This window comes from Meriones unguiculatus, chromosome 8 (assembly GCF_030254825.1).
Source record: "Meriones unguiculatus strain TT.TT164.6M chromosome 8, Bangor_MerUng_6.1, whole genome shotgun sequence".
NCBI lineage: Eukaryota > Metazoa > Chordata > Mammalia > Rodentia > Muridae > Meriones > Meriones unguiculatus.
The window spans coordinates 109,066,261-109,092,891 of record NC_083356.1 but is presented as its reverse complement, the minus strand read 5'-3'; the positions used below and the strand labels follow the sequence as shown (position 1 = coordinate 109,092,891).

Here is a 26,631-nt window from a genome sequence, read left to right as displayed (position 1 = left end):
CTCTCATTCTATACATCCCCACAGTGACAAAGCACAAATTCCCGGCTATACGTTCTCACTGTGGCCCGTTTCCAGCTTCCCGAGACCACGTGTGCACCCCTGGAATAGAACCTTTAAGATTTCTTTATGTGTGCTGAGTGTTTTGCCAGCTTGCGTTGAAGTGGACCACATGCACTCAGTGCCTGTGGATGCCAGAAGAGGGCATGGAGCTCCATGGAACTGGCAGCACATTATGTTTTGAGCCACCACGTGGGCGGGCCGTGACCTAACCCAGGTCCTCTGCAAGAGCAACAGGTACTCTCAATGTTCTTAGTCTTGCTCTGTAGCCCTGGGCTAGAACTGGCCTTGCACTCCTGCCCCCCTTCCTCCTGCCTTGCCTCTGCTTCCCAAGCGCTGGGATTAGAGGTGTGCGTGACCTGGCCTTTTCCACCCGTCAGCCTGAACTGTTATAACGGCTTCCTACCTACTTAAGCTTCCCTTTCCAATGTGCCCTCCCGTCATTAAACACACACTAAGCCATGTCTGTGCCCTTAAACAAAGCCAAAAGAAGAAAATGAAAAACCCAGAGTTTTTTTTCTTCCTGTTCTTACAGTTCACACCGCTGTAAGTATCCAGGCTAATGAAGAAAGTCATCCCAGACTTCCTTCCAGCTTCCTTTCCTGCCGCTCCCTCTCACTTATCAACACATGTTTAGCAGCAGCTTACAGTGTTCCAGGTCCGTGATGGGCAGGCGCCGTACAAATGACCTACAACAGGGGTTGTTTCCGCACCCAACAGGCTCACTAGCCCCATGGAGTGGGGAAGGGGAGCAAGGAAAGAAACCAATCATTTTAGGTTGGCAGGAGCTTCTGGGGTCAGCACAGTGTTTGGGGATGGGCAGCCAGCTTCCATCACGGTGGAGCCTGCCTAGGCTGTGAGGATGAGTGAGGTGGAAGTGAAGAAGTGAATCTGCCGTTGCTACAGCTCCTCCAAGAAGGAAGAGCAGGTGCAGAGACCGGAAGGTGTGAAAGCAGCTGGCTGGGCCCTGCTGCACAGCTGCTCAAGGCGAACCTCCTGGGTGTGCTGGGCATTCAAGCAGTGGACGCAACAAAAGCCCCTGGCTTCACAGAGCCAAGAGTTCCTCAGGGGAATATGGGAACATTGGGTGGAGTACGGACTGTCAAGCCTCCCTCCCAGGAGCAGGACTTCATGGACGCTCGGGATGGGGCTCCCAACCCCCTGAAGTTTCAGTGTGAATGTCTGTGCTTATGCCCATGAAGCATTTCCATAGACAACGGGTTAATATTCTATTGTGGTCATCAAAAGACCATGATGCTCTTGAGTCAGAACCTGTCCTGTGGGGCCCTTTGTCTTGAGCCAAGGAATTTGACCCTGAGGTGTGGAAGCATATACATATATATGTGTGTGTGTGTATGTATGTGTTTGTGTGTATATATGTGTGTATGTATATATATATATGTAGTGTGTGTATGTATGTGTATGTATATATATGTGCTTGTATGTATATATGTGTATGTATATATGTGTGTATGTATATATATGTGCAGTGTATGTATGTATATATGTGTGTATGTATAGGTATATATATATGTGTGCTTGTATGTATATATGTGTGTATGTATATATGTGTGTATGTATATATGTGTGTATGTATATATGTGTGTATGTATATATATGTGCAGTGTATGTATGTATATATGTGTGTATGTATGTATATGTGTGTATGTGTGTTTGTGTGTATATATGTGTGTATGTATATATATGTAGCGTGTGTATGTATGTGTATGTATATATATGTGCTTGTATGTATATATGTGTGTATGTATATATATATGTAGTGTGTGTATGTATGTGTATATATATATATGTGCTTGCATGTATATATGTGTGTATGTACATATGTGTGTATGTATATATATGTGCAGTGTATGTATATATGTGTGCATGTATATGTATATATGTGTAGTGTGTGTATGTATATGTGTGTTTGTATGTATATATGTATGTATATATATGTGTGTGTAGCGTGTATGTGTATGTATGTATTTGTGTGTGTGTGTTGTCTCTCTAGAATGGAACACAAACTAATGCACGAGCTTTACCAGCCACACTCCCTACTCTGAAGCCAGCGAGGCATTTTAAGACGTAAACCCCTCAAAGGCTGACACGCGTGCTTTTGCCAGAGAACTCCCCGTGCCTTTCCACCGCCAAGCTTTTGCTTTGCTGTTCCTTCACCTGGCTCGCCGGAATGAAAACAGCAGAACAGTGACAACCTGCAATCACTGCTCTCGCGGCGGCCCTTGCTTGCTGTCTGCGAGAGCTCGTGGGCCGGGAGCACACTGAACAACTTTTGTTTTGGAAAGTCTGATCATATCATAGCCACTTGGCAATGTCATCGCCTTTCTTGGTATGGAGCAGAGCTGCTCAGGCAGCCAGGAGCTCCTCATTGGTGCCTCTGTGGAACTCTGCTCTGTGTCATGTTCCTTCAGAGCTCCGTAACACCACCAGCAGCTCTCTTCATTTTGAGACGGGATTTCACCTAGCCCAGGCTGGCCTCTAACTTGCAGTTTGAAGATGATCTTGAACTTCTGATCCCTTTGCCTTTACCTCCCCATGCCAGAATTATAGACATGCACCACCAACCCCGGTCTGTGGGCTTGTGCTTCCGATGGAACCTGGAGGTTTGGCACTTTACCAGCCCCACTGTTTTACTTATCTAGTTATTTATTTTTGAGGCAAAGTCTGTCTGTGTAACAGCCCTGGCTGTCCTAAAACTCGCTCTGCAGACCTGAACTCCTGAGTGCTGGCATTAAACACATGCACCACCGGTCGCTCTTTTTCACTCTTTTTTTTTTTTTTTAAAGATGTATTTATTTATTATGTATACAGCATTCTGCCTGCATGTACACCTGCACACCAGAAGAGGGCACCAGATCTCATTATAGATGGTTGTGAGCCACCATGTGGTTGCTAGGATTTGAACTCAGGACCTCTGGAAGAGCAGCCAATGCTCTTAACCTCTGAGCCACCTCTCCAGCCCCCTCTTTTTCACTCTTAATGCCCCGAATTAACCCACATCCGTATTTTCCTTCAGCATAATTATTTCCTTAATCTACACCATTGTCCAAATAAGTACTGAATACCTTCCCTGTTTTGCAAATGAGGAGATTGAGTCCAGGTGGGCTGAACGGTTTACCAAAAGATCAATCCTTTAGGGACTAGACGCACCTGATCCAGGTCTTTCGGAAATGATAACAACAGCCTCAACAATGAGCCCTTATAATGCTCGGCATCTCAAGTGTACCCGGCGTTACAGCTGCGTCCTAACTCCATTCCTCTTGGCAGGCAGGCCCATTCTGCTGCTACCCAAATCTACCGAGAGGGGAACTGACGCTCTGAGAGGTTAAGTTGCCCAAGGTAAAGCAGGTTAATCGGCCTTCAAAATTCAGACTCTTAATTGGAGCATATGAACTGCAGAAGAGTTCTGACTCTCAGAAAACACTCTTCTTCGACCTCACAGTTCGAAACCCCACCCAAGCCTTTCCAGCACCCAGTCCCACCAGCCAAGTCTTCGCTTGTTTTGAACAAAGATGCAGAGAATGCTGTCAAACCGTAGTTCAGACGGTCAACAGAGAAGGTGGGGGTCGAGAGAGGAAGTGCAGGCGCCCAGGGCGTACTGGGTAAGCAGAGTGTCTAGGGACCAACAGGCCAGTCACGTGTGCCTGAAACTCGACCTAAGGGGTGGGGAAGGGACGGGAACCCCCGCCCCCACCTTGGGGCGCTGCTCCCAACGCCTGTAAATACAGCTATCAACTCAGCAGATCGCGTAGTCCACGCTTCCCGGATCTGTGGCACCCGGAGCCCAGATCCTCCGCTTCTTCCGAGGGCGCAGACGAGGTGAGACCGGCGGGCGGCGGAGCCGAAGCTCCGAGCCCCGCTGGCTCTGGCGGGAAAGAGCCCCGCGTGGATGCGATTTGGGATTGAGATCCTGGGTCTCCGGAGAGCCGGAGTGTGGAACCGCCGCGAAGGCTCTGTGTTACCCCGGGTGTCAAGAGCTGCGGGGGGCACGTTCGCTGGGGACAGGTGAGCAGCTAGCGCCGCTCAGAGTCGCCCAACCACACTTGCAGGTCCCCACGGAGCGACCGTTACCTGAGTCCCCGGGCACATTGTCGCCTCCGCCCGACCCCTCCATTCTCTTCGCGTCCACCCTGTTTGTTTAGAGCCACGGCTGTCGCCGTGGGAAGGAACCTCTGGGATCCCTGAATCGAAAGCCCCATTTTACACATGAGGGGCCGAGCCACCCCGACCAGAGAAGGGCTAGTGTCTCCTACCCCTTCGTCTTTCTTGCTTGCTCTTTTCTGTCTGTCCCCTCGGGTCTCGCTCCGTGTCCCCGCGTCAGATCGCCTCCACGGCTGGCGGTGGCTACTGCGCCCTGGAGAGCTCGAATTTCTTCATCCCCCTGGTAAACACACCCGCCCGCCGGCCACCCCATCCGCTGCCCTATAAAGTCTGTCCTTATAAAGTCTACAGGCACCCGACTTCCTGCTGGAGCCCGAGCCTTCTCCTCGGGACTGAGGTTGGCGCGTCCCCAGGCGCGCGCGGCGGGGTGAGGGGCGCGCGGGGTGCCACCGGGCCCGCCCAGGGTCTTCCTCCACGTGGCAGCTGTGGGATTGGCCCAGGAGACAAGGAGGAATGTGAGCGCCGCCGGCCTCGGCGAGCGGGAGGAGTTTCCCTACCCGGGCTCCGGAGAGGAGTAGAATGAAAGGCGTAACAAGAATAGAGGGTCTCTGGCTAGCCCCAGACTTCCCTTTCCGCCTCCTGCCCGCTTCTGAGAGTCCGATCTGGCGCAAGAGGCCGGCCAGCCGTGGGCCAGCGGTGGCTAGAGAGCACGGTCCGCCCTTTGGTAGCTTTGGGAGACTTTGGGAACTTGGGGTTTGGCTCCAGGAGCGGGCTCCGTGCGCCCTGGCCTGGGTAGGCAAGGCCGGCAGCGCGCCAGGAAGTTGCTTCGCTCAGACTAGACCTTTCTAGTTCCTGATAGTGCTCTGCGGGCCAGTCGCGCGTTCGCCCCTGGCACTGCCAGAGCGAGCGGAGCCAGCTCCAAAGCAGCGCTATGGGGCCTCCATGAAGGCTCCCTCTCGGGTTGGCTTCAGGGGTCTCAGGAGCCATCGTGATGGAGTACCCTTCTCAAGGGCCGCTAGGAAGACCTTCTCTCAGCGCTCTGTTTCTCTGCAGAGTCTTGGCCACGATGGCCCCGACACTGAAGCAGGCATACGGAAGGCGCTGGTGGATGGCTTGCACCGCTGTGCTGGAAAACCTCTTCTTCTCGGCGGTGCTCCTGGGCTGGGCCTCCCTGCTGATCATGCTCAAGAAAGAAGGCTTCTATTCCAGCCTGTGTCCAGGTATATCACTGAAGGGTGGGAGGTGAGGACCACGAGGGGCGGGAGGAGGAGGAAGGAGGAAATTGGAAAACAAGGACAGGTGGTCAGGCGGAGACAAAGCAGGGCTGCCCACGACTGGAACACTGGGCAGTTGGGAATTGGACAGCCTCACTTTGCATGTGCCCGCTCTCTTAGCATCCTTTGATTCAGTGGTTCCTGAATCCAGGTGTGCGACTAGGCATTCATAGCCCGAGACTGACTGCTCGTGACAATGTTCAGTCTGGAGTATGATGTAGACTCTTAGAAGTTCCGCGCCCACCGCGTGCAGCGCTGACCTGCATCACCAGCACACGGGAGTCCTTAATGAGATCAAGCAGAGCCGCACAAACTGGAGTGTGAAAGCGAAGGCCATGTGCTCTTGTCCTTTCCGAGACCTTGGAGTCTGCGGTTCTGCAAATCAGCCATTTCTACAGTTAGCAGCCGTGTTTCCTCCAGAACGGGCCTTTCTGGAGGGTTCGTCTCTGCTCTCCTTGGCAGTCACCCTGGCCTTGTGTAAACGGATCCAAACCTGGTATGAGTATCCTAAACTCTTTGAGAGTGTTACTGCAGCCAGAGGCAGCCTGTCTGTCTGCCTCTGCCCCGGGAGCCCCTCACTTGGCCGGGACTTGGTGGATAGTTCTTTTTCTGGAAAGGAGAGTGCTTTGCTCTGTGAAGGCGCTGTGTGGGGTACACTTGGGGTCTCTTTCACATCCATGTTGGGGAGCACACATGGAAAGGCAGCCGCCAGCAGGGATCCCAGCCTCCACCTCATTTAACCAGTGGGTTCCTTACAAATTGAGCATCCATTACGTAGGAACAGGAGTAATATCTTTCCATGGGATGGCTGTGACTCAACAGCACTGAACAAATGCTCCGCAGGTCAGTCCCCTGCCTCACAGTGTATGCTCTGAGTGTGGAAAAAACAGAAGACCATTTCCTTGAGGGCGGAGGTGAGGCCGTCTTGCTATCTATTCTTATTTGCTGCAGCAGCTACACTGTGGGGCTGCCCTACCCCTGCCGAGGTTATCTCTAAGGCAGCAAAGGGTTCTACCCTGCCCATGTGCCTGGCTCTAGTCTCAGAGGCCTGGGGCTGGAGATGAGGTCCAGGAAGGCAGGGGGATCCCATAAGATGGAATAATAGGCATTCCAGGATAGCTGAGAGGACCAAGTGGGAGCGTAGGGATGCTCACGCACAAGAGTCAAATTCCCCTGCATGTTCCCTTTGTTGCCTGGGGCCTTGATCTGCTGGAGCCCACCCGGGGCTTCTTCCTGCCTTCCGCATCTGGAGGCAGAGTTCCACAAAGAATTAACTTACCTTGTGCATCTTGATGTTTGACAAGTATATACACCCCAATAGTATCACAACAGCCAAAATTTACAACATTTCTATCACCCCAAAACTTTTAAGGGCCTGAGACATACATACATACATACATATATCCCATATATATACAGCATAGTCATCCCCACAAATTTCAGAGCATTTACTTTTATCCCCAAAAGTAACCCTGTGCTGAGCACCAGCTCCCCTTGTTCTCTCTAGGCAACCACTTGTCTGCTTTCTGTTACAGGCTGGCTATGACAAATACGAGCTATACCTATTTAGAACGTGTTCTATAAATGTAATCTGGTCTTTTGTGGCTGGTTTCTTTTACTTAGCATAATGTTTTCTAGGTTTAGCCTCGTTTCTTGTTTTATAGCAGAGTACCTCCATTCTGTAGACTGGCTACATTTTCTTCATCAGCTGATGGGCGTCTGGTTTAGTGAGGATAACACTCCTGAGTTTACGGATTTATTTTGGAGTGGACTTGCTGGGTCATGAAGCTAACCTTAATGTTTTCCAGAATGACTCCCACATCTTAAATTCTTCCCAGCAGTGCCTGCAGGATTCCAGCTTCGCCACATCCTCAGCATTGGTTGCTGATTGTCTTTTTAATTTGCATACTGAGGTTGAATGTTTTTCATGGGTTTTTATTGGCATGGTCTCCAGAATAACATCTAGTCAGCTACTTCTTCCACTTTTAAGTTGTGTTAGTTGCTTGTTTGTTTACTTGGAGATTGGATCCTGGGCCCTATGCTGCTAAGCATATGTTCAGTCATCACTGAGCTAACTCCTAGTTCTGGCTTTTCATTACTGAAGCAGAGGAGTTCTTTATACACCAGATCTAAGTCCTTTAGATAGTTTTTTTTTTTTTCCTGGTGTGTATCCTTTTTTTAGTGTTGATAAAGATCCTATTTGCCTGTTTTCTTTCTTTCTTTCTTTCTTTCTTTCTTTCTTTCTTCTTCCTTTCTTTTCTTTTTTTCATTCTGTTACTCCATTATGTTTAAGAAACTGTTGGCCAAATTTCAGGTCACAAAAATTTGCATCTGTGTGTGTTTGTATATGTGTGTGTGTTTGAGACAGGATCTCTGTGTAGCCCTGGCTCTTTTGGAACTCTGTAAGCCAGGCTGGCTTTGAACTTAGAGGTCAGTTTGCCTCTGCCTGGGATTAAAGGCGCCCCCCCCACTTGGCTGTAGACCAAGTTCACCCGTGTTTTCCTAGCTCTGTGGTTTGGGCTCCTAATGTTTAGAGCCTTGATCTTGTAAGGGACAGAACTGGTGTGTGGTAGAGTCTGGCTATCTGTGATCACTAGTGGTAAGCTGAGCGAACTCTTGTCCTTTTCCACAGAACGTATTTGTGCACTTTGAGAAAACAGCGCACAGCACCTCTCCCCACCCCCTTGTTTAAGGGGCCCTGCAGGCAGATGGATAGGATGATGTTTCCTGTTCTGTCTTGTTTGTGCTGTCTGATCACAAACAGTCCTTTCTGCTTCCTGGTGTCTCATTCTTTATGAGACTTCCCTGACATTTCTCAGAGATGCAGTCTCCCGGCAAGCTCCTTTCTCTTCCATCATGATTCCTGAGCCTCAGGTGCAGGAGTTGTGTGGTAGATGGATAGCTGGGGCCAGCCACCACATGGTCACTTGTTCTCTGCATTCTGATTGTGATTTTCTGTCTCCATCTGGATACTGTTGTCCTGTCACAGAGCAATGCAATTCTCAAATGATGCTGCTTAAGAAACAGTTGAAGAGCTCAGCAAATGGAAGGCTATTACTGCGTTGACATTAGTACAGGCTTTGAGGTTTGTTGGTCATACTGTTTGTGTCAGGCTCTTTCCCCTATGTGGGAGCTAATGGGGAGTGTAACTCAAAATTTAGCCAGGCCTAGCTCAACTGATGACGTGCTAACAAAACAGCAAAACAATGCTAACATTTGTCAAATGTTTACTATTTGCCGGGTCTTTAGAGCTCATTATAAACCTGTGATATCAGTATTATTATGATCCCATTTTGAGGGGAGACAACCCCGCAGCTAAGGAGATGTTGAGCAGTGTGCCAAAGGTCACCGTCTGGTGAGGAGGAGGGCAAGGACTGCTGCTGAGGGTTGCAGTGTTTCCCTAGCCAGCGAAGCTCCGTCCCCAGCACCTGCAGGTGTGCGAAGCTCCATCCCCAAAGTGAGGCTTTGCTTCAGTTCCGACCAAAGAACTTTGTTACTAAGCCTCAGGGGGAAAGCCTGAGTGTCCCAACCCCTAACGGCTGAGGACTGCTCAGCAGCGGACCAGCTGTCTTAGATACTGTCTTGTTGTGAAGAGACGCCATAATCGAGGCGACTTATATGAGCAAGTGTGTAACTGGGGCCTTGCTTACAGTTTAAGAGGATGAATTCATGGCCATCATGGCAGGGAGCATGGCAGCAGGCAGGCAGCCACGGCCCTGGAGCAGCAGCTGAGAGCGCACATCTAATCTACAAACGGGCAGAGAAATTTAGACGGAGTCTGGCATGGGCTTTGGAAACCTCAAAGCCCGTCCCCAGTGACCCGCCTCCTAATCCTTCCTGAGTAGTTCAACCAACTTGGAACCAAACGCAGTTCTCATTCAAACCAGCTCCCCCCCCCGCACCCATTCCCATAGGCCTATAGTCAGATTATGATAGAAAATGTAGTCAACTTCAGAAGCGTCTACAGTCGATAACAGTCTCAACACTTTTCTTTAAAAAAGGCTCTTCTGAGGCACTCTATTAACTGTAACCCCTGTAAAATCAAAAGTAAGTCACATACTTTAATGTACAATGGCACAGGATATACATTACCATTCCAAAAGGGAAGAGGCATAGTGAGGAAATATTGGACCAAAGCAAGACTAAAGCTGAGCAAGGAGAACTTCCTATCCTGTTACTTCATGTCAGCTCTCCCACTTCTTCAGACTCTGTTGACTGCAGCACACTTCTCTCTCCTGGGCTGCTTCCTCTCCCTGTCAGCAGCTCCTTGGCAAACATCCCATGGCTATGGCATCTCCAACATCTTGGGGTCTCCAAAGCAATCTAGACTTCACCTTCGTAACTTCATGAGATGGTCTCTGGGCCTCTAAGGAGGGACTCTGGTCACACCCCTACTCTCGGTGGCTTTCCTTAACTGAGGAGGAGGAGTCCACAGTCGATACAGTTATCTTTAGCAGCGAGGGTGAGGCTGCCGTGCTGTCCGCAGGGTCTGGAAACTGGCCCTTCCTGAAGTGATATTTGCATGGGCTTGGACTCTGATGCTTTCTAGGCGTCAGACCTCTCAGGCCTTTTCCTTTCTCAGGCTGTGGGACTGGCTGGGCGGGGTCTTGCTCTGTGGGGACTGCTCCTATTACTCCATTTAGCACCAGGCCTTCCTTCAGACTTCTTATCTCTGAGCACAAGACTTGGCTCCAACATGACATTCTCTGGTGTCATGGACAAGACTTTACCAGACAGAAATTTAGTCCTGAGGGGTTTTGCCACCAGCAAGAAGGTATCATGAGAAAGCAAGCATGGATTAGGAGACAAAGAATATGGAATCATTTTAAATTCTGCATGGATGGGACCAGCCCATCCTCAGGTCCAGGTGTTCCAGGTCAAAGGTGGGACAAGGCCTTAGAATTTTAGCAGTGTAGCTATGGTACACAATTAACCATGATCTCATTTCCCGGCGTTCCCCGGACAGGACCATCCACAAGCCACCTTCGGAATTTTATCATTTCTGTGTGCCATAGCTGCTGTTATTTAAAGTGTGGTACAGCCTTGGGTTTGATGTGTATGCACACATGTACATAATATTTATATATGTTTCCATATACTGCCTGACCCCTCTTTGAATGCCCATGTAGTATGTGTGGCTGTGTAGTGTGTGTGGCTGTGTACTGTGTGGGGCCGGTTAGTGTGTGTAGATGTCTAAGCTAAAAAGGAGCAAACAAGGGCTGGGGCATGTGCTGGTCACTCCCTTACTGAGTGCATCCCTTCCTCATCCCCCGTGTCTCATTTGTGTGTGACAGTGGGGCAGGTGGATGCCGAAGATGTATTCTGCCGTGCCTGTCATGGATGCAGGTCCTTTAGGCAGGTCCTGGCCACAGTGACCAGGCTTCGGGAGCTCGCACATACTGCACTCACAGGGAGCTGATGGATGAAGCCACTGGAACTTAGGTGTTCCTGGAGTGGCCATTAGTTATCCTCTTGCCTGGGTTCTGTAGCAGGATTCACACACTTGCTGGCTTAGAATAGACCGGGGAAAGTTTTCAAGCTGGCCTGAGGGACAGCTAGGCTGGCTGGTGGCTCTGGAGAGGCCCTTGAGCGAATGGGAGCCTGCTGCAGGCTGCTGGGCCTTTGCTTCTGCCAGTCTCATCGTCTGTAATCCAGTCTAGGGCTGTATTGCGTCTAGGGCTGTTGCAAATATCAAGTGAAAGCTTTGCTTTGAACAACCTGGTACAAAGTAGGTGTTAACAGCAAGCTAGTGTAATTGTTTGGGAGGGAAGTTGTCGTTTGATTATGAAAGATGTAACGGCAGAGACAGTGTCTAATGCAGGGGCTACAAATTCACACACCATACAAGGGCAGGCAGATGATAAGGGATGGGGCCAGACGGGCAGGGTTAAGATAGCCAGCATCTGGGAGTGGTGAGGTTGACACAAGCCTGTTCAACAAGGACAGCCCTGGCAAAAGAGGAGGCCATCAGCAGCAACAGCTGCGTCTTCCTGACTGTCTCTCCCTCCTTCCCCTCTCTCTTTCTTCCTCTCTTTTTACTATATTGCTCCCTCAGGCACCTGAGTAGCTGGGAATATGGTTGCAGACCACCATGCCCAGTTCTCAATGAACTAGAAATCTGGATTTTTTTATATTTAAAGTGACACTTAACGCCAGTCCAGCAAAACATGGGCACCTGTGCGTGGCCTTTGGCCTGTCTTCTGTTTCTTTCTTTACCCACTGTTCCAACACAATGCTGGCGTACAGCAATGTTCAGTAATCAGGTGTGGAATACCTGTGTGGACAAAGCCAGTGGAGAAATGGCTGATGATCGTAAAGATAGCATGAATCTCAAAGGCTGAGTGGTCTCAACCCTGACTACGTCCTTCACGGGCCCTTCACCGAGCCTGCCAGGTAGTTGGGACTGCCTAGGGCAGTTCTTTTCCTGCTCTTAGGATCTGATAGGTCTTTATGTTCTTTTTATGTTAACACACAGATCTCATTTCCTTCTCCTACCTGTAGGTCCTTTGGCAGTTGGAGGTTACTTGAAGTCGGGTGAATAACCAACCTCTTTCCCAGCACCCAGGTGCAATCATGCTCTTCTGTTCTCTTTACAGAACTCTCTCCTTTTGTATTTTTAGTTAATGACTCTCTCTGAGGCCAGTCTCACACATAGCTCAGACTGACCTCAGGGCAATCCTCTTGTGTCAGCCTCCTTAGGGTTGGGATTACATTCAGGACTCACTACAAACAGCACACTTCTCTTTTTGCTTATCTATCTATTAATTTATTTATTTTGAGGCATTACCTCTTTTTTAATTAATTAATTATTTTTAATTTTATGTCCATTGGTGTTTTGCTTGCATGTTTCTGTTGAGGGTGTTGGATATCCTAGAACTAGAGTTATAGACAGTTTTGAGCCACCATGTCAGTGCTGGGAATTGAACCCGAGTCCTCTGGAAGAGCAGCCACTGCTTTTTAAACCACTGAGCCATCTCTCCAGCCCCACACCTCCCTCTTTGAATCATCATCCATTTGTTCTCTGTCATGAGCTTCCAGTCAGGGTATGATCCTGTGGGTCTGTGTTCAGCCCCATTGTCAGCTATGGAATGTGCCCCGGCCCTTTCCGCTGGGCTGGAAACTGTCTCCAGCTGAGGCTGCTCATTCTCTGCCCTTGTTACCGGATAAGTGGCCTGAGGCAAAGCCAGAGTGAGGGAGTTTCCCTAGCCAAGACTCCGTCCATCTGAAGCAAGGCGGGTGGGCAGTGGGAAGGGAGACCCTGTTTGACCAGTCTCCCAGGAACTATTTGGAGGCAGCCACCTCATGGCTTAGTGACAGAGCTAAGCACTGACTTCACCCCCTGTCCTCGTTACCCTGCCGCAGCTCACAAACTCACAGGTGAAGGGCCCTGGAAGGCGGCATGCTGGTGTCTTCATGTGGGGGGATGGGATGTTTTCTTAGTGGACTCCTGGGGCCTTATTGTGACTTAGATGGTGTGTGAAGAGCCGGGCCTGGAACACAGTTACATTCTAAACAGTCCTAGCTGCTATTATCAAAATGTCATTTATTGAGAAGGCTTTCTCTGCTTCCTTTATGTGCATTCTTGTTGCATACATTAAGAGAACCAGTCACCGATTTTGCCTCGTGATGTGGGGTTCCTGGCTGGGGCCCTCCAGGGACTATTCCAATGTGGTACATGCCTTGAGGCCGGCTTTCTTTACTGGGCTACTTGAAGCGTCAGGTGGAGACTGTATGTAGTTCTTCCAAGGCCAGATGCTAATTTCTGTCCTTCATCAGAGCACACAGGACTCCACATTACTTCTAGAGGCCTGGATTGGCAGGCAGGACCCCTGGGCCAGGCTGCTTTCCTGTGTCTGTAGCTTGCACTGAGTCCCCATTCCCCTCCTCAGCTGAGAACAGGACCAATACCACCCAAGATGAACAGCGCCAGTGGCCAACCTGTGACCAGCAGGACAAGATGCTCAATCTGGGCTTCACCATCGGCTCCTTCCTGCTGAGCGCCACCACGCTGCCTCTGGGGATCCTCATGGACCGCTTTGGGCCCAGGCCCCTGCGCTTGGTGGGCAGGTGAGGCGGCGGGGTGTGGGGAGACACAGCAGGGCGGGGGAGAGGGTGCAGAGGAGGGAGGCCAGCACACCACGGCCCCCTCTTCTGTGTCCTGACAGCGCCTCCTTCGCCGCATCCTGCACGCTCATGGCCTTGGCCTCCCGGGACACCGAAGGTGAGCCGTCTGTCCTCATGCGCTTCCTCTAGAGTGGGTGGATTGACCTCAGCTCCTGCCTGTGGACTCCCACGGCTCTACAGATGCCCTCAGCTGCCCTTCTTTGTCTTCCCAGTTCTGTCTCCGTTGATATTCCTGGCGCTGTCCCTGAATGGGTTTGCTGGCATCTGCCTAACGTTTACCTCACTTACCGTGAGTATGACGGAAATGTCCTGGCGCCCTTCCAGGCACCTGGGAGTGGGTGGGACTAGAAGTGAACGAGAGCGGCTGAAGAGGTGGCTCAGCGGTTAAGAACATTTGCTCTTCATTCAGAGCGTGCTTGCCAGCCCCCAGGTTCTACAGCGCATGACCCTCTAGAGCTCGAGCACCCATTGGAACTAGCGCCGTCTTCTGGCCTCTGGGGGCACAGCACACGGCCCACATATGCCCTCAGACACACAAAAAGAACAGACTCAAGTGAGATGAGTGGCTCAGATAAGGAGTCTGGGTGTGGGACTATGCACGTGGGAGCTGAGGGCAGGCACGGAGCTGTGCGTGGGTGAGACTGTGTGCGTGTGCGTGTGTGTACTGAGCCTGTGTCAGTTGAGCTATGTTCCCGCACTGCGCCTACAGTACAAACAGGACTCTGTCCCCCCTTCCAGAAGCTTCCATATGGGGACTAGGGAGGGGCGGAACAGAAAACCCAATAAGCAAGCAAACTGATAGGTCATGTCAGCAGTGGAACAGACTGGGAAGAAGGCTCTACTGGGTGACGTGGTCCTCGCCTTGGGGACCTTTACCACACTGTGGGGGAGTGTGTGAAAGGGCTGGAGTGGAAAACGCATTTGTGAGGTTGTACCCGTGCGAATTTGCCAATAGCTGACCATTTTTGACCTACAAAAACTAACCCTTTCACGTGGGCTCCACCTATTAGGCATCTGCGTGAGTTTGTTTTACTCTATATGCATATATGTGTCTGTGGGTCTAAGGGTTAAAAGCGAATCCAGGTGGGGGCGGGGTGGGACATTTCCTGTTGGGCGTTTTTGGTTTGTTTATTTCTGATGCGGCCCAACTGGGTGTTTTGGCCTCTTTTCTCATCCCAGCAGCTGCCTTTAGCTGCAGCTGGGGACATTTCACAACTTTCAAGGAAGCTGATCCCTTCCGACCCACCCCTCTGTGCAGCAACCCCTTCCCGCTGGCAGCAGGCTTGACCTGGACCCTGCCCTGTGTAGTGGAGGGACTGCTGGGCGGCCAGTCCGCGCTTCCAGCGTCTGTAATCTCCAGCCAATGGCACGGCCTGGTGCCTGCCCCGCCCCACCCCTGGGCGGCCCTGCCCTGCTGGCCAGCCCTTTCGCAGCTGCAGACCGCCCCTGGAAGGGAACTACTGCCAATATGCTGCCCCCGGGGTCACCCTATGGTGAGCTCCGGCAGCGCTAGGCTGAGGCCGCGCCTCTTCCACCCTTGAGATACAGGGGTCCTTCCTGCTGTCCTTCCTGTGAGCATGGCCGATGGAAGGCGCTAGTGACAAAGTCTCCGTTCTGATGGGAGCCCACTTGGCCTCCCTGACTTACCTCCTTGAGGTCTATGACAGCACCCTTCTCTGTGTAAACATTTTACTCCTCAGCTCTGAGGTCCCTCCACTGAGCCTCTCCTCTGGAGGGGCTTTAGTCTTTGTACCACATCAAGGTCCTGTCCAGCGATGGCTTCTCCTAACCCTGGAGGTCAGTGGGACTGAGGGCGAAGGCAAGCGAAGGATCGGAGGACTTTGCCTTCCCTTCCCCTCAGGGCCTGGCTCACTCCTAGCAATCATACGATCATCAACTAATTCATGACCGGTTGGCTCTGTGGGCCTGCTTTGCGCCTCAGAGCCACCTCAGTTTCATTCTTACCTCCCTGGTCTCCCGTGATTTATTCTAGTCCAGCCGAACCTGTGGGCTGAGGTGGTGTGCAGGCCACAGAGAGAGTTAAAGGTCACCTCTGTGTCACAGGGTCATCCACAGACACAGCCTCGATGGGGCCAGAATGGGGAGGAAGTCTTTGAGGCTGTGAACTTGGGTGTTCTTTCCTTCACAGCATCGGCGTTTACTTATTTATGTTACGTGTGTGTTTTGTGGGCATGCATGTCAGAGAGGCCAGAGAGGCTGTCAGGTCCCCTGGAACTAGAGTGATAAACAGTTGTGTGGGTGCCGGGCGTCGGCCCTCTACGAGCCTTCTTGCCCCTAGATCAGAGTTTCTCACCACCTGCTCCAGGGGCTTCTTCAGATGTCACCAAATGAAGGAGATCCATGAACAGAGCACCCGGGCCATCCTGGGATGAGATGAAGTTAAAATTGCTCTCTAGGTTATTTCTGGCACCTTTTTCAGTGCCCAAGTGCATTGCGAGTGTGTTAGAGGGGTTGGAGCAACCCCCCCCCCCATGTGGATTTACCTCGGCACTTTTCTATGGGTGTCCTGGGCTTCCACTCCCGGAGTTCACCGTCGGAAATGCCTCCAAGCTCTCTCGTGGAGTGTTAAGAAAGGGGAGCCAGGGGTGGCAATGGGGTATCTCCAGCTCACAGGAGTTGCTCTTCTCCCTCAGCTGCCCAACATGTTTGGGAATTTGCGCTCCACCTTCATGGCACTCATGATTGGTTCCTACGCATCTTCCGCCATCACCTTCCCTGGAATCAAGGTATGGAACTTCTGGCAGGGCTGGGGAGGGCTGCCTTGTCTCCCCCCCTCCTGTGTGTATGTGTGTGTGTGTGTGTGTGTGTGTGTTGCAGTTTGTTGCAGTTGGGCTCATCCTTGCTTGTGGCAGCAGAGGTTGATATTGGGGATCTTTTTCTCTTGCTCTTTTCTTTTCTTTTGAGACAGGGTTTCTCTGGTTAGCCCTGACTGTCCTTGAGCTCACTCTATAGACCAGGCTGTCCTTAAACTCCCAGAGATCTGCCTGCCAAGTGCTGGGATCAGAGGTGTGCACACCACCCTGGCTCCACCTTATGTTCTCACTGAACAAGGAGCTTGCAGTTTTGGCTAGATGGGCAGGCCAGTAAGCCCACCGGATCTGCCGTTTCCATGCCGCAGCCCACACGGGGTGGCAGGTGTGTGCGCCACACTCTGCCTTTCCACTCGTGGTAGAGATGCAAGCCTTCCACACGGGGCCACTGCTCTCGTCCCGGTGCTGCACAGCCTTGACCCGGGAACTGGATGGGGGTGGAGAGGCTGAGTTCTTGGCCTAGGTTACGAAGCACATCTATGCCACAGCGGATCCTGGTCAGGCCTGCGTGGTGGAGTGGGAAGGGGAGTTCTGAGCTTTAAGCCTGGGATGGGCTGGAGGACTCTGCCTCTTTCCGGTCAAGCAGTCCGAGCAGTGTTTCTGCTGGAGCACGCCGCTCATCAGCGTTGACCCTGCGCAGTTAGCTTTTCGTTATGGCAAAGAGTCTGGCCTGGGTGAGCTTGAGGGGTCCTGTGCTACCCCTACGGGCTTGAGCGGTGCTGTCTACAGAAGCTCCTCCTTACCTCCGAAAGAGGCCAAGTCCCGAGCTCCTGGAAGAGCTGCCCCCCACCCCCCCCCCGCACAGGACCGGGGCTCTGTCAGGGAGGACAGTTGGAGACGATCTCTTATCAAAGGGGCTGGAGACGATCTCTTATCAAAGGGGCTGTCACGTTTGTTCAGAGCCTGTTTGTTCTAGGGTTAGAAACCTGCTGAATTACCCCACACCCCGGCAGCAGGTGCACCTGTGTGCCATTGGGAGCCAGGAGATAAGGCTGCTCAGGCTGGGTTTGCCCCTCCATGACGAAATGTGCGAGCAAGGGGAAGGCGAAACCCACTGTGTTAATTTCCCTTGTGAGCATGATATAAAAAAAACTTTGTGTGTGTGTGAAAATAATACTTTTTACGGAGTCATAGGTAAAAAAAAAAAACAAAAAAAAAAAACGGCATTCCTTTCCGAGGTAGTAGTTGAGATGCCCTGTGTGTGAGTGAGTGGTGGGCACCTTCAGCACCTTTTAAGAATGACTCCGCACTCCTTTAGCGGGGCTTTGGTGGAGGAAGGGGTGGAATGGCAGCCGTGCTGGCTTTTAACTTCTGGCTTTGCTTTCCCTGCCTGCAAACTGGGTCTAAGGAGTGGGGTGCAGGAGACCCTGAAGGTCCCAGTTCCCCAAGGGTTCTGCATTTGTGGGGCCCAGGCAAGCTGGCTTCCTCCATGGCCTGTCCTTCCCCAACAGCTGATCTACGATGCTGGCGTATCCTTCATGGTCATCATGTTCACTTGGTCTGGCCTGGCCTGTCTTATCTTTCTGAACTGTGCTCTCAACTGGCCTGCAGAAGCCTTTCCTGCCCCTGAGGAAGTTGATTACACGTGAGAGGCTGGGAGAGGAGGTTGGCGTGTGAAGCGGATCCCGGCCCCTGACCCCTGCAGTAGAGGGCTGAGGCCAGGGCTTTGATGACAGAACCAGCTTTGGCCTTAGACCTGGATTGGAATTCAGTTTTGCAAACGGTCTCAGACTCCCCAGCTCTGCTTTTGCTCACAGGTGGTTTTTTAAATAGCGGGCCCACACATAGTAGGCGGTCAACATGTGCTTTTTGCTATGACTGGTAATATTCTCTCTGGCTTTGGAGGGGGAGGTCAGCAGGAGACCTTTCTTCCCCCCCCCCACGAAGTACTGCTGAGTGTCACCTGGACCCAAACAAGAGGCTGCCAAGAAGTTAGCACCCTGTGTTTTGTGGGGCACCCTCATTGCCAGCTTCCCGGCCCCTCTTCAGTTCCGCAGCGTCAGAAGGGGTACTGCACAGCCCAGCACCCAGGGCAGTAGTCAGCTGACATTAAGTGTCAGGATCCTGTGTGCCCTGCACCGTACTCACCACCAAATAGCTGGGTGATGTAGATGCTGTTGTTAACTCCATTAATGGCCCGGTGACTTGACAAAAGTCCTAGCACAGAAAAGAAGTGAGCTGAAGTTTGGATGGGGCCAGGCTGGGCCAGTGTCTCAAATTGTTATGCTACCTCTTACATGGAAATAGACCAAGGAAAAAACACTCCTCTGCCCTTCATTTACATGTATCTGTGTAAGCAAGTGCCTAGGCCAGCCTCTGAGCAAGAGAGATGGAGGGGGACGCAACGGAAGGGAGCTTGTTTCGGCAGTGCTAGATAAAGGGGTGCTCACTGGGGCAGGCTGGGATGGTGCCTGGAGCTTGAAGTTAGGTCCTGCACAGCTAGCTCTCACAGGCTCTGCTCTGACTGTTGGCAGGAAGAAGATCAAACTCATTGGGTTAGCCTTGGACCACAAGGTCACAGGTGACCGCTTCTATACCCACGTAACCATCGTGGGTCAGCGACTGAGTCAGAAGGCTCCCAGCCTGGAGGAGGGGTCTGACACCTTTATTTCATCTCCAGACATCCCTGGCACCTCAGAGAAGCACCCCGAGAGTGAGTGTCTGCTGTGGTTTCTAGCCTTGGGGGCAGGGAGGGCACAGTCTCATCCTCCTCGGTTTCACCACGCCCTATGTGGGCGTTGTGATGAGGAGAACCAAGCGCAGTGAGATCTGCGGAGTCCAGACTGAGGGGTCATCTGCTAAGACCTCTGCAAGAGGATGGGAGGCGCTTCCAGCAGAGGACACATTTCCTGACCTGTGAGGCAGCTGGCTCTTCGCTCCCACCCATCCGCAACCAATCTCCTTGCTGTTGCATCAGGCACAGCCAGAGCAGAGGGCCTGCAGACAGGGCCGTCCAAGGTCTGGCATACTTCTACCCCCTGCTGGCCACAGGGGGCGATGCGCCCTCCCGAAGTTCAGCTACACGTGGTGGGGATGGGGCATGGGCTCCAGGGTGAGAAGGTGAGGGTCTGAGCCCTGCTTTCCATTTCATGACATTGTTTTTGGTCCTCCCTTTGCCTTCCTCATCTCTGCAGTCATCAGCCAGCAGGGAGGATAGTTATGAGGACCAGATTGCCCAATAGGCAGGAAAGCTTTTCATATGGTGCAAAATGGGTCCAGCCACGACAGTAATTAGCCCCCTGCCATTTCAGCCCCGTGGGCTCCGACAAACCATTTACTTGCTTAAGCAGCACAGGAACACAGGAAGCACTTAGAGCCCGCCTGAGAACGTGTATGGAGGATGTTACAGAAGAGACCGATCCTCTCCAGAGTCAGACAGTTAGCCCCTCGGTTCCATGGACCCGCATAAACTGGGAGATGGAAGTTCTGGAGGCTTGACCCCCCCCCACTGTCTCCCCAGAGTCTGTCCCTTTTCGAAAGAGCCTGTGCTCCCCCATTTTCCTGTGGAGCCTCATCACCATGGGCATGACCCAGCTGCGGGTCATGTTCTACATGGCCGCCATGAACAAGATACTGGAGTTCTTTGTGACCGGTGGCCAGGAATTTGGTGAGGCTCTTCGGAAACCTTGTGTGGGGTGGAGGGCGGGGTGGAGTGTGGACCGGAGGATCATCTGGCTGGGCATCCACTCACTGTGTCTCCCCTCTGCCCACAGAGACGACTGAGCAGAGACAGATGGTGGAAGGGATAGGTGAGGAGAGCAAGGCAGGGGCCCGGCCCATGTGTACCCTGGTGTGCCCATGCCTAGGGTGGGGTTCATTCTTCTAGTCCTGGGAGCCTGAGAATTTGGGCCCAAGGGAGGCTGTTGGAGGCCCGCCTTTCTCTGCTGGAGGCGGTGGCGGTGTCCGCTGAGCTGCCCACATCCTGAGCCCACCTCCCTTCCGGCCCAGTGGAGTTCTACTCCTCCGTCTTTGGAGTCATGCAGCTGCTGTGTCTCCTCACCTGCCCCCTCATTGGCTACATCATGGACTGGCGCATCAAGGATTGCGTGGATGCTCCTGCCAAGGGTGCCGCGAACGAGAGTGCTTCCTTTGGAGATGCCAGGTGACCGAGGGACGGCACTAACACCCCAGCAACACTTGTCAGTTCCTCTGTGCGTGTGTGTGCAGCCTCTCGTCTCATTCTCCTGAGAGGTCTGAGAAAGCACGGGCTCTTGGTTGTTTTGCGGATGGGGAACTGGGCTAGAAAAGGCACGGGCTGTTTGGCATGAGAATGCCTATAGCTGAGGGCGGGGTTTGCGCTAGGCACTTTGCTCAGTTCTGAGTCCAGCAGCATCTCTGTGGGCTGAGTTCATGATGGTCCTCCCATGACTGGCTGAGACCTGGGTTGTACAACCAGATCACACAGCAGGCTTCTGAATCAGTGTCATAGAGTGTACACTCCGAAGCTTGTCCGAGCTTGGGGGTCTTATGCCTGCCGTCTAAGCAGCCCCCGGGGGCAGGAGGCGGCTGTGAGTTTGAGGCCAGCCTCGGCTATATGGTGGCATTAGGCTCACCCTTGCTAGAGGGTGAGACCCAGACCGTGTTTCAAAACTAAGGCTGGGGAGAGTGGGGGTTGGTTTATTAGCTGTCTGTAGCTGTGGAATTCATTGCCCTATCCCCAGGGCAACCTTGACTTTCGCACCGCTGCTGAGGGTAGGGAGTTGGGACTTCCTCAGCCTGGATGTCTCTGACCTGAGGCTTCTGACATGTTGTCTTCTTTCTTTTTCCTTTCTTTCTTTTTGTTTGTTTTTCAAAACAGGGTTTCTCCATGTAGCCTTGGCTGTCCTGGACTCGCTTTGTAGATTTGTAGACCAGGCTGGCCTTGATTACAGAGGTCCTCCTGCCTCTGCCTCCCTGGGTGCTGGGCTTACAGGCGTGGCCACTGTGCCTGGTTATAAGGTGGTTTTCTATCTTCCTACCATAGCGGTGCCATCTGAGTGCTGCCCAGGTTGGGTAGCTGCATCCAGGTTTGCTAGTGTGACTGAGCGTTAAGTTCAAGGCCTACCAGTGTGGCCCATGGTAGGGCTACTTTTGTTACAGCATATGGCTTACTGACAGAGTTCTGAGAGAGGGGAGAGGTACAGACAGAAGCTGTCACAGCTTCTATAATATAGTCTTAGTAGTAACCTACTGTCACTTCTCTCGTGGCCTGCAGTCACACGGAGTGAGCCTGGTGTAGTAGGGGAAGGCCTGAGGTTACCATGTTGGCTAAAGACTGAAATTGGACCTTGAGCTCAGGACTCTAGAGCTCTTTGCTCCTCTGTAGTCCATTTGCCTGAGGATGTGGGAGAGGGTGACAGGAGAAAAGGTGGCAAGGACGGACCCAGCGGCCTCCCTCTGTCCTCTGGGCCCCAGCCTTCTCTTTACCATCTGCTGGTGATGTGCCAAAGGCCCATTTCCCGAGCCCACCTGCCCAGGACGGACGGGCAGCCTCGGCTTAACCCAGCCCACTGCTCCTATTCCTGGGCTCCTATTCCGTTGGTCATTCCTAGAACGAGGGAGATTTCTGAGCAGTCATGCTGAGCTGTGCCCAGAGTGGCATCGCATGAGACGTGCTTGGGACACTTGCAGCTTCCTCCTGGGTCTGCGTTCTGAGGATAGGCCTGGATTTACACTAGACTAACTAGCTTGTCTAGTTAGGTGAGGAAAGCACAGCTGTGGAGAAATGTTTTCTCTTTTGCGCGTGGGTGTGCATGCGTAGGTGCACATGTGTGTCGAGGCCAGAGGACGGCCTTGGCTGTTGTTCCTCAGGTGTTGCCCATGTTGGCTTTCGGTTTGAGACAGGTTCTCTCATTGACCTGAAGCTTGCCTGGTGGGCTAGACTGGCTGACCAGTGAGAGCCTGGGGTTCACTTGTCTCTGCCTCCCCAACACTGAGTTTACGAGTATATACCTCTATGTCCGAATTTACTTTTTAGCACTCATTGTGTGGATCAAGCTGGCCTTGAATTCACAGACTGCCACCCATCTCTGCCTCCTGAGTGCTAGCATTGAAGATGTAAAATGTATGTGTTTGTGTGTGTGAGTGTGCCATTTAGGGGTTAGAATCCAGGTGCCCATGTTTGCAAGGCAAGCACTTCAAGCCATCTCTCTGGGCGGAGAAATGGTTTTCTGCTTTCGTTGCTTTGCTAGGTGCAGGCACACCAGCATGGGGTGGGGCCAGGCAAAGTACCACGAGCTTCCGGGGAGTTCCGGAGAGCAGCCAGTGAGTGCCTGTTCTTTTCAGAGATGGGGCTACCACCAAGGCCAGCAGACTGCGCTACTGTAAGGTCCAAAAGCTCACCAACGCCATCAATGCCTTCACCCTGACCAACCTTCTGCTTGTGGGTTTTGGCATCATCTGCCTCATCAGCAACCTACAGCTGCAGGTACCTGCTCCTCCACCCCGCTCCATCTCTGCGACCCCACATATGGGAACGCTCTGCCAGTGCCTGCATTCTCCGGAAGCACGGCTCTATTCCAGGTCTCCTGGGTTCTCTAGGAGGCGTGCCTTGTAGGTTGTGTTGGTGAGGGTTGGGTCAGGGTAGAACTGTGTAGGTGCCCAGCAAGGCCTGCATCATTCTCTCTGCCTTGATTCTCTCTGACCCTCTTTGTCTCTCTCTTGGGTTTCAGTTGGTGGCTTTTGTCCTGCACACCATGGTTCGTGGCTTCTTCCACTCGGCCTGTGGAGGTCTCTACGCTGCAGTGTGAGCCTCGTGGACCAAGCTACCCTGTGGAGCTCTGCCCGCATAGTTAGGGGTGCTCAGCCAGAGCGGAAAGGGCCCCGACTTCTAAAGCAGCCTTCCCCCTGGCATCCCTCCAGTATGGATCGTCAGAGGGGGACATGGTCATGGGAGCTGGCTGCTCCTGTCCTGTGGCAGATGATGACAGGCAGACAGCCCCTGTCCACAGGGCATCTGTAATCCATTTGGCTCTGCCCTTCACCCGACCTGCATCTGGTTTCCCAAACTTGTCTGCCTCAATCCCACTCCAGCCCACTGTCATCTCAAGTATGCAAATCTGTGTCACCTGTAGTGGCTCAGCTTCTCCCTGTTCCTTCCCTCCTCCTTTCCTCTCCCCTCTCACTTTCCCTGCCTCTTCTACCCTATCCCATTCTCTTTCTCTCTGAGATGGTCTCTCTGGGTAGCCCTGGCCATCCTGAAACTCACTCTGGACACCAGGCCAGACTTGAACTCAGATCCTCTTGCCTCTGCCTCCTGAGTGGGGTTAAAGGTGTGTGCCACCACCACTGGCCCCCTCTCCACTCTCATGGGCCACCTTGTGGACAAACGGACCCTCAGCATGTTTCCTGCTGAGGGCCTTAGTGACATTCTTCCTCCGGATACCTGTACGGCTTACGGTGTTACCTTCTCGCTGTCTCCAGGGGACATCTCTCTGTCTTTCTGGCATGGCTGCCTCTGGCCACATCAGCGGCAGTTGTGAGTCCCTGGTCTCCACGCAGTTCTCTGCCTCTCTGCTTAATCTTTCTCCTTAGCTCTTAACACGCTCTGCGTTCATCGTACTTATACCACAGCCACGTGCTATGTGACAGATCCATCGCTTTTCTCGAGCACTTAGAACAGTGTCTGCACATAGCAGGAGCCCAGTAAATACTTATGGAGAGAACCCTGTAAGTGAGCCAGTGAGGCTTGGCTATACCCCGCTGTTAGTGAAGGATGGGGTACAGAGAGATTGAGCTACTGACAGTGACCACACAGACAGCGGGCGACTGAACCCAGCCTGCTGGCTCTGGAGTGGCCAAAGGCTAAGTGCAGAGCCTGACCTCATCAAGGAGTGCTCTGCCTGGCCAGCACGGTGATTCTGGGGAGGGAGCAGGATGGGGGCTGGGCCACAGGGGTTCCCGCCTCTGACTTCAGGTGTCCCTCTGGATAGGTTCCCGTCCAAGCATTTTGGGACCCTGACGGGCCTTCAGTCCCTCGTCAGTGCCCTGTTTGCTCTGCTGCAGCCGCTGCTCTTCATGGCCACCGTGGGACCCTTGCACGGAGATCCCTTCTGGGTGAGAGCCGCTTCAACATGGGCCCAGGGGGAAGGGCAGGGGTTGGCGTGTGCTGGAACCCCTCACTCTGCATGTCAGCCAGGGGGTGCCGTGGAGATTCCTAACCTGGGCTGTCCGGCTGGCTGCTCATCAGAACCCTTCCCAGAGGGTTAAAACCCAAAGGGCTCCCAGCCTCAGATCAGCCTCTGTCCTGATCTGCTTCCAAGGGTCTGCTTTTATTCTGTTTTACCCTTAAAAACTTTAGCATATATGTAGTGAGTGTGTGTGAGGGCATTCACGCTTGTGCGTGTGTACATGTACACGTATGTCATGGCTGACACGGGGAGGATTCCTTGATGGCCTTCCACAGTATTCACGGAGGCAAGGACTGTCTGTTGAACTCAGAGCTGAGCAGTTTTCTCCAGGGAACAGGACAGGTGGACTGCTGCTCCCACCCACTATTTATATGGACGGCCTCTGGCCCTCATGCGTGTCCTGGAAGAGCTTTTCCCACTGATGTGTCTTCATAAGTTCCCAGGCGAGTCTTGGGCTGGCCTGGTCATGGTCCTGGGGAGTGCGTTCACCCTGGACTGATGGAGGCACCCTCCTCAGTACTCTTGAAATAGGCTCCTCCCAGCTGGCTGGGGATGTTGAGTGGCAGAGTGCCTGCTCCTGGGTGAGGTACCACTGTTGTCACCAAGTCCCCCTCCTGATACTCAGGTGTTCCTGTGGGACTGGACCATGCAGCCCCTCTTGAGCAAATGTGCCATATTACCCTCTTCGCAGCCTGCTGAGCAGTTGCGTGCAGCATGCCGGGTTTTCTTTCCCCTCATCTTTGCCACAGTCGACCTGTGAAGGAGGGGCTTGGAGCTGAGATTCTTTGCCCAAAGTCACACATGAGTCAAGGGGTAGGATGTGATCCTCAGGAACTCCCGGAGGTTGAAGTCCTGGGTGTGGCAAGCCCCGAGTGCTCCTGACTGGCTATAAATCCATTCTGCCTCCTTCGGCCAGGACAGAGAGCCGCTTTTTGCCAGCCTAGTTGGGTCCTCCTGGCTGGCACAAGCCTGCCTCCAGGGCCAGAGAGTGTTATGTTGTGGCGCCTGACTGTGGCTCCTAGACGTCAGGGTGTCACTCAGCACCTTGGCCAGGTGGCTGGCTATCGAGGTGCTGGTGGAGCGGTCAGCGCCCCTGCTGGGGCCGAGCACGCCTCTTCCCTTCTGGACCTGGAGGGCAGCGTCTGCCCTATACTCTCAGGCAGGTCCCTGAAGGATGTGTCCAGCCAGCACCCAGCTCACTTTCCTTGCTTCTCTCTCCGTGCTCTGAAGGTGCATCTGGGCCTCCTGATTCTCTCCTTCCTGGGATTTCTCCTACCTTCCTACCTCTTCTACTACCGGGCCCGTCTGCAGAGAGAGTATGCCACCAATTTGCCGGTCCCGCAGAAGATGCTCAGTGCTTCGAAGGTGGCTATGTAGACTCCCGAGCCCCGGTGACTTGGAGGACAGGCAACCGAGGCCTGATAAGGCAAAGGGAACACCCTGGTGGCTTTCTGCCTACATCCTGTGCATGGAGCTAAGGGCCGTGGATTTATAAATACTGAGATTTCTATTTTTGTAGGGACTTGCAAAAAGGGAAACAAAACAAAACCAAGCCCTAAAACAACAACAAAAAACCAGCCCTTAGAAACTATTTTTATTTTTATTAACTGTTTATTAACTGAAGACCATGCCTATTCCAGTGGTGCTGGGCCATCTTCTTGGACCAGAGGAAACCAGAGTTTGAAGCTGCCCTTTCCCCACACTTGTCCTAAGACTCATGGGATCAGTGAACAGCCTCCCCTGAGGTTCCAGCTGCCACATGTGCACATATTATGGCAACCTTTCCTGAGGAAGAGGGTATGAGGTGCTGGCTGTACCCATGATGGGGTGTGGGGCTGGAGGGCAGGTTCCCTCCCTGGTGCTGCTTCTTACAAGTCTTAGGAAATAAAAGGGAAATCAAAGTCTGGCTGCTGTGTATCTGTGGCTGGAGGGGGCGGATTGCTGCCTTTCTGCAGCACCATCCCTCTGCCTTGCCCAGGCCTGGCTGGGCCTTTAAGAAGGATTCTGGATGCAAGGGGCAGGAGAGATGATTCAGTGGCTAAGAGCACTGGCTGCTCTTCTAGAGGACCTGAGTTCATTTCCCAGCATCCACATGGCAGTTCACAACTGTTTGTA

The 26,631-nt window shown here is 52.6% G+C and overlaps 1 protein-coding gene across 5 annotated transcripts; it reads left to right on the top strand.

The window, feature by feature from the left end:
• Positions 1-3,786: 3,786 nt before the first annotated feature.
• Slc43a1 (solute carrier family 43 member 1) lies at positions 3,787-26,417 on the top strand. 5 transcript variants are annotated; one of them, XM_021642923.2, is made up of 15 exons: positions 3,787-4,083; positions 5,233-5,399; positions 13,343-13,520; positions 13,619-13,674; positions 13,790-13,866; positions 16,232-16,324; positions 17,860-17,993; positions 18,883-19,061; positions 19,869-20,015; positions 20,122-20,157; positions 20,357-20,510; positions 22,673-22,814; positions 23,059-23,132; positions 24,319-24,442; positions 25,747-26,417. In XM_021642923.2, exons 1-15 carry the CDS (start codon positions 3,968-3,970, stop codon positions 25,891-25,893), a joined length of 1,824 nt encoding a protein of 607 aa, XP_021498598.1. In that variant the 5' UTR covers positions 3,787-3,967; the 3' UTR covers positions 25,894-26,417. The 5 variants fall into 5 exon arrangements, with proteins under 5 accessions (XP_021498598.1, XP_060246328.1, XP_021498599.1 ...); XM_060390345.1 differs by lacking the exon at positions 3,787-4,083 and adding an exon at positions 4,531-4,576; XM_021642924.2 differs by lacking the exon at positions 3,787-4,083 and adding an exon at positions 4,757-4,891.
• The last annotated feature ends 214 nt before the right edge of the window (positions 26,418-26,631 follow it).

Coding starts and splice junctions, on each gene's coding strand:
- Slc43a1 (XM_021642923.2), top strand. CDS start 3,968: ATGCGATTTGGGATTGAGATCCTGGGTCTCCGGAGAGCCGGAGTGTGG. Junction 13,675..13,789: donor GGCCTCCCGGGACACCGAAG/GTGAGCCGTCTG, acceptor TTGTCTTCCCAG/TTCTGTCTCCGTTGATATTC. Junction 16,325..17,859: donor TCACCTTCCCTGGAATCAAG/GTATGGAACTTC, acceptor CTTCCCCAACAG/CTGATCTACGATGCTGGCGT.